Here is a 7,440-nt window from a genome sequence, read left to right on the forward strand (position 1 = left end):
ACAGAAGGTACAACTAACCCTCAAGAGACGAAGGCCCCAGGAAGTTTAGAGGTCAGGTGGGGTCGGTGGGGTGTGGACATCCTTGTGGAGACACAGGGAAGATGTATGGTATGTGGAAATGCCAGGGGATAGGGTAATAACATCTGGAGTGTAAAAATAAATAAAAACAAAATCTTGAAAGATGGTTGTCTTCATTTCAGATTCCAATAAAACTTCTGACAAAACTAAGAGAGTTCATTATTAAATCTCCCAAGTCAGTTTTACATTTTGGTTTTGGATTTAACAGGATTAAGAATTAAAACACAGATATATCCCTTGAGGAAGTGTAAACTTGGCTCCTGCTTAACCATGTCCAGAAATAAGTATGATGAATTTGAACGAGGAGTGATGCATATTTCTTTCATAACTGAATACTAATTTTTCTTTCAGATATTTTTACTTTCATATGATAAAATGTTTAAAGCAGAAATCCAATGCCCCAAGAATGTAAAGCATTAAGTCAAATATTTTTCTACCTAGTCTTAATAGCAGGTCGAACAAATAATGTCTTATTTTTAAAGCATTTGTAAGTTGCATTTTATAGATAGCTCACTACCAGTTTGTCTATTTCATCTACCCAACATTATTAGTGCTTCTATTTTCACGTCATCAACTTACCACTTTAATCTGATGAGCACCAGCATAAGACTTGCTCTCTCATACTCATAAATCAGCTTCATAAATCCTTAAGTGTGTTTTTCTTCCATTGGGAAAACTGCATCTCAGAAAGAGAGCATAGTGGTTATTTTACTTATTGTTGAAAGCTACCAAATCTTTATGGAAGTGTTCACTGCAAACGTGACATAATGGCTCACTCATTAGTTGTATACATCTTCAACCTTAAGATAATCAACAGCAATTACAAAACATTAACATTATGTTCCTTGTTAGATTTGTTCTCTGCAGACTGAAATTAATATGTTGTAATTTAAAAAAAATCGTCTTTGAGAATTTTATACAATATATTGCTCAACTTTTCTCCAACCTTTCATTTTGCATCTTCTCTATGTGCCTCTACCTCATCTCTCTGTCTCTCTGTCTCTGTCTCTCTGTCTCTGTGTCTCTCATCTCCTCTCTCTGTCTCTCTGTCTCTCTGTCTCTCTCTGTCTCTGTGTCTCTGTCTCTCTGTCTCTCTCTCTCTCTCTCTGTCTCTGTCTCTCTCTCTGTCTCTGTCTCTCTGTCTCTCTCTGTCTCTCTCTGTCTGTCTCTCTGTCTCTGTCCACCATCATGTCTAATATACCATTGGATGTGTGTGGCCTTCCATTGGAGCACTGATGACTTATTAAGAACTACACTCTTAAGGGAAAATGGATCCTCACTTTTTCGGCAGCCATTAGTCTATCTTGAGCTTGCCTAGTTTTTGTGCATACTGTCACATCCACTGAGAGTTCATACAAATTCATTCATGCAGCTACCCTGTTGTGGCTGGAATCCACTGTTTCCTAGTAGTCATCTAATGTCTCATGTCCTAGCTTCCAGAACAATCCCTAAGCCTTGAGCTTAAGGTTTGTGATATAGTTGGACCATTTAGGGGTGAGCATTCCTCAGTCTTATTTTCTGCATCTGTGTCACTTTTTCACCTCTGTTAATCAACATCTATTGAAAATAAAAGGTTTCTCTGTTGAAAGCTGGGAGATAACAGCCATTCACAGGTATAAGTAGCCAGGAATTGCTTTAATACTATGTCCATGTAGCAGACTAGAAGAAGCAGGTTCTTACCCAGGGCCTATAAGCCATTTATTCATGGGTTCTTGACCTGATACTGGTGCCCTGTACGGTTTTATCTAGTCCAGTGGACTGAAATCCCATCGGAAAGCAATTAATTCTATGTTACATTTATTTCTAGCAAGTTGCATGAATTACAATAAATTAAGATAAATGGAAAATTTCCAATACGAGTGATTTAGTCTAAGGCCAGACTCTGGTTATAGTAACTGTTTTTATTTTTCAAAAACAGAAATTATAGCACTAAAATGGGTGATTTGGTGAGTATAAATTATTGCTTAATTAAAAATAAAATCCTGAGAATGAACTATTGGACTATCCAGTCATCATTAACTAAATAATTAATTTGTATTTTAACTTAAAATTATAAGCAAATTCTTATAAGTAACATTGAATGTCTCAATTGTTGTTGGAACTTTAATTTAAAATAATTTAAGATTTCCGCCTTTTCCTGGGAGGAGTCTGCTGAGCTATCATGAGTCTCTTCAAGTTCGTGGATATTGGAATCAACCTGACAGATCCTATGATCAGAGGAATTTATAGGGGGGTGCAGAAGCATCAAGATGATTTACAAGAGGTAATAGGGAGAGCTGTCCAGATTGGTGTTAAAAAGTTTATGATCACAGGTGGAAGTCTACAAGACAGTAAAGAGGCACTGTGGTTGGCACAAACAAATGACATGTTTTTCAGTACAGTGGGGTGTCATCCCACGAGATGTGATGAGTTTGAGAAGGACAGCCCTGACCAGTACTTAGCAGGATTGCTGCACCTTGCTGAAAACAACAAAGGAAAAGTTGTAGCAATAGAGGAGTGTGGACTTGATTTTGACCAACTTCAGTTTTGTCCCAAAGATACTCAACTCAAATATTTTGAAAAACAATTTGAATTGTCAGAACAAACAAAATTACCAATGTTTCTTCATTGTCAAAATTCACATACTGAGTTTTTTGGATATTATGAGAAGATATAGAGATCGGTGTGTGGGTGGAGTGGTGCATTCATTTTATGGTACGAAGGAAGCAGCGGCTGCTTTGATTGACTTGGACCTTTATATAGGATTTAATGGTTGCTCTCTGAAAACTGGAGCTAATTTGGAAGTTCTGAAGTCAATATCTAGTGAAAAACTAATGATTGAGACAGATGCACCTTGGTGTGGAGTTAAAAGTACACATGCTGGATCAAAATACATAAAAACCGCATTTCCGACCAAAAAGAAGTGGGAAGCCGGGTGCTGTTTAAAAGACAGGAACAAGCCCTGCCACATTGTTCAAATATTGGAGATAATGTCAGCAGTAAGAGAAGAAGATCCACTGGAATTAGCCAACACGCTATATAACAACACCATTAAAATATTCTTTTCCTGAAAAAAAATAATTTAAAAGTCTGGGTTTATTGATCTAGGTAAGTCAGTTCTGGTTTTTATGCTATTATATTTTGTTAATACCAAATTTCTTTATTAATCAGGATCACTCATTTTTGTTTTATCACTGCTAATCCCAGCTTTTCTGATCACATATTTTCTGTTATTTATAAAATATGCATGTACCAGGAACTTTGATGAAACAATTAAGACATGTAGTCTATAAAAGATATAATTATTTTAATGTAATATGTCTTGACATAAATTTGTTTACTCTGTGACATCATTTTAAATTTTTATGCAAATCAAATATGACATCCTTAGAGAACTGTCTAAGAAAAACTACTTTAATATGCTGATCTTCCATAGTTTAGAACTAAACACATTTGGTGCAAATACATTTATTGATTCAATCTCTCTCAATTAGAGTTAAATAGAACATATTAATTTCAAGATAGACAGGATAAAATATAATAAACCACCATTTCTATTTATCCATCATCTTCCAACCATACTGATTCTTTTAAAATACCTTTTGAAATATGGGAACAAATGTTTTGTGTTTAATAGTACAGTTGATGTTGAAAATCAATTTTAAAAAAACCACAGTTTGCCAAGTATGCTACTTCACACATAAAATCTCAGTACTGGCAAAGCTTAGATAAAGGGGTCATAAGTTTGAGGCAAGTTTTGACAATATAATGTATTAAAGACCAGCCTGTGTTATGTCCCATTCATATACAAAATAAGAAAAAGCACAAAATGAAAAATGGTTATTTTTTAAGCTTCTTTTTTTTAGTTTATTAGGCCCTTCATTATTTAATATTGGGTTTACCACTGTACCCCATTTATTTTATATGTTTTGTTTTACTATAATTTTGTATTTTTCCAAAATAATGTTGGTCAATGAAAATGCATTTTTTACCCATGCTAATTTTTGCTTTGTTTTAGAGACAGGGCGTTGTTATGTAGAACAGGATCCCATTGAGATTGTAATTCTCCTGCTGCAGTCTTTTAGCATTAAATCTAGTGGTAAGGACCACCACATCTTTGGGCCGGTTAAAAGAATGATGTATTTATTGTAGGCTGGAGAAGGGACTCAAAAGAGGAAATCAAAGATTGCTAATAAATAAGATTATCCTTGTGTTCAACAGGAAGTGAAGAACCATGAAGCTTCTGAGACCTGTGTAAACGGGAAATGGTCATTACCTCTCACCCTGAAAAGATAAATGAATTGCTGAATCTTGTGAGGTTTAATTTCTTACTGGTTAATCCCAGACAGAATGTGTGTGCACGGAATTTATAATCCTATAAATTCCGTGTAAAAGACACACCATCCTGGTATTTATTTACAAGCTATAATCCTAGACTGAACAGATTTTGAGCTATACTAACCTATTCCCCAGCTATAAAATCCCCTGTTATTTGCTGTTTGTCATGCCCATGTGGTTATGACTGCTTCCTATACTTCTGACTTCTTTCTTCGCCCTCTATCGGCAACCCTTAAAATTGAACATCAAGTCCTGCCTTTCTCCCTCCCAATCACAGGCTACAAATAACACTTAATGTACATGAGGTATAATTGTATATTGTGAAGCCAGTATTTAGCCTTAGAATACAAGCAGCATCAGACCAACCCACTATGATGGGTGCTTAATGGAGAAATGTGAAATGGCCTGCCTATTGACTGAGATCATGAAGCAAGGGAAATCAATGCCCATTCTTTCTCCTTTCCTGCCAAAAACTCCAACTAATTGAGCTGTATAGAAAGCTTTGGTGATCCAGTCTTCTTTTGTATAGAGAGGGGGCCAGAGAAATGTGGAGATTAGATCTACAGATAAAAAACATAATAAGTTATGACATACAAGTTTGCCCCTTATCAAGTGTGTACCCTTTCCTTTGTTTGGGAGCATCTGTTCACTTAATACAAAGAAACACAGGCCTGCATGGGTTTCCATGAGAAGTATAGTGGTGTTTTGTTAAGCAGACACAAACATAGACATATCTGGTCAAAAAGTTCTCAAATTAGGGATTGCTTCCATCAGGCCAGGATATTTTATTGATTAATGATTGATAGACGAGGAGACAGACATTTTTCAGGTAGCCCAGAGTTGTATAAGAAAGCAGTTGGGACTGGTTGGGAATGGGAAGGGCAGCATTCAGAAGCAGAGGCAGTGAGATATCTGAGTGCGAGGCCAGACTGGTCTATATAGCAAGTTCCAGGTCTACCAGGGCTACACACTGAGAAACCCTGTCTTAAAACAAACAAACAAACAACAAAAAAAAGGAGAGAGGAAGAGGAAAAGAGAGAGAAAGAGAGGGACAGAGAGACAGAGAGAGACAGAGAGAGACATGGACAGACAGAGACAGAGAGAGATAGAGACAGACACAGAGACAGAGAGAGAGAGAGAGAGAGAGAGAGAGAGAGCTAGGAGCTAGGAAGAGCTGATAACTAGTCAATTAACACTGTTTTCTCCATGGTTCCTGCCTCTGATTTTGCTTGCCCTCTTGTCCTGAGTTCCCTTTGTGATGAGCTGTGATCAGGATGTGCAATATAAATATTCCATTTCCTCTCTATGTTATTTTTTGGTCATGTTCTTTATCACTACAACAGGAAGCAAATTAAATACAGGTGGGATTAAGCATGGACAAGGAGGGGGATGCAGTCCATATTCTGACATGGATTTTACCATAATCTATTTTAATTCCCAAAATGGATAGAATCATTTATACAGGCTCACTACTATGGCGCTATGACAACTTCCAGGTAGAATCTGCTATCTATCTTGGTATAATCATTTATTTGTCGAACTTGAAGTGTACTGACCGTACGATTGAGAAAACTGCTCGTAAGTATATTATTATGGTCAGTTTCAACTGTGAATGGTCAGGTCCTAACCCTAGCATCTTTGTCTCTGCGCCTGTGTAATCTAACGATGTGGGAAATAGCATCAGATATTGGAAGACCTTCTATGAGACTAGCCTTGTTCCTCTAGTATCTCAATCATGTCCACCATTATGTCTGATTTTCCTACAAAGCTAGGACTTTTAAAATTAAGGACACCCCCAGCCAATATTATAGGTACTATAGGTAGAAAAGGCCAATTATCAGATACCGATTTTTTAAATTGATTTAGTGATTTACGTAAAGTACTTCTTGTATCATTTGCCAAGCATGACCTTGGAGCTACTTGTCTCCAGAGCTACTTGGAGCAGAGTGACCTAGAAAAATACTTAAAACAATGCTCGTTTTTTTTTTTTCTTTAATAACAACCTCTATCATGTAGCCTTCTGTAAAATCTAGTTTGATTCTTCATACCACCTGGTGGCTTTAGAATGTAAAAGAACACAAACTGGACTTGATAGTAAGGCTTTTCACGACTTGTCCTAGCTTCAATCTACCAGTGACATATCTTCTCTTTCAGTCTCACTGGTGACAGAGTGTTTATTCTAGCATGATTTATGCAAAACCTTATCCAGAAGTAGATGACCTCGATAACCTGCCAATTATAAATTTTCAAGTGCTTACCTCCCTTTTAAACTGTATTGCAAGAAATCATAGCTTGTTTTACCTATTTTTCCTATTCAAAATACAATGAGATACCCTTTTTTGAAAACCATACAGTAAATATGATACACTATCCTGTTTTCTCCCCTCTCTCTCCATTCTTATAGTCTAAATATCTACCTTTTGTGATGTTCTCCAAGCAACGTGGCTTTGCCTGAATGCAAGAAAACATCTACTTATGATTTTACTCTTGTAAATTGCAAAAACTATTTTCTCCTTCTATTTTGCATTGTGGAAACAAGATTTACTCATCATAGGAGTTAGTCACATTCTCATAATATATTTTACCCAGAATCTGCCTGACATTAATTGCAAGGCTTCTTTGTCATCCAGCTACATTTGCTGCCTTCTGATCTCACCATAGCAGTGGGTGAAGTATGGCAAAATTTGTATGTGTTTAGCTGATTAAATTTTGCTATACAGATCCAGGCAATATGAGCTGCACACATTGATTTATGAATTTATCTGCACATGGGAAATGTGACATTTGCTGTATAAAGCCCTAAGGGTTATGAACTAGAATTTCTTTGGGTGAACACTGGTGCATAGCTATCGCCTGCAGAAAGTGGCTGTGCAAAACTTTTACCAGGTCATATTTATAGAGTTGAATGGAGTTTTGTTTTTCTTTTCAGCTAGTTATCAGGTCACAGAAAATAAAATGCTATTTGGCATGAACTTTGAGTGCCATGTGACATAACTAGGAAAACTGGATGAGAATCTAGAAGTAAACTATCAGGATTCAGTTTTC

General features: G+C 36.5%; 1 protein-coding gene across 1 annotated transcript; it reads left to right on the top strand.

The window, feature by feature from the left end:
* The first annotated feature begins 2,227 nt into the window (after positions 1–2,227).
* On the top strand, positions 2,228–3,128 carry LOC116887144 (putative deoxyribonuclease TATDN1). Its single transcript, XM_032888693.1, is given in 2 exon segments — positions 2,228–2,707; positions 2,709–3,128. Coding segments are annotated over 2 exon segments (888 nt in total). The 5' UTR covers positions 2,228–2,239.
* Positions 3,129–7,440: the final 4,312 nt, after the last annotated feature.

Source organism: Rattus rattus, chromosome 18 (genome assembly GCF_011064425.1).
Source record: "Rattus rattus isolate New Zealand chromosome 18, Rrattus_CSIRO_v1, whole genome shotgun sequence".
NCBI classification, from domain to species: domain Eukaryota; kingdom Metazoa; phylum Chordata; class Mammalia; order Rodentia; family Muridae; genus Rattus; species Rattus rattus.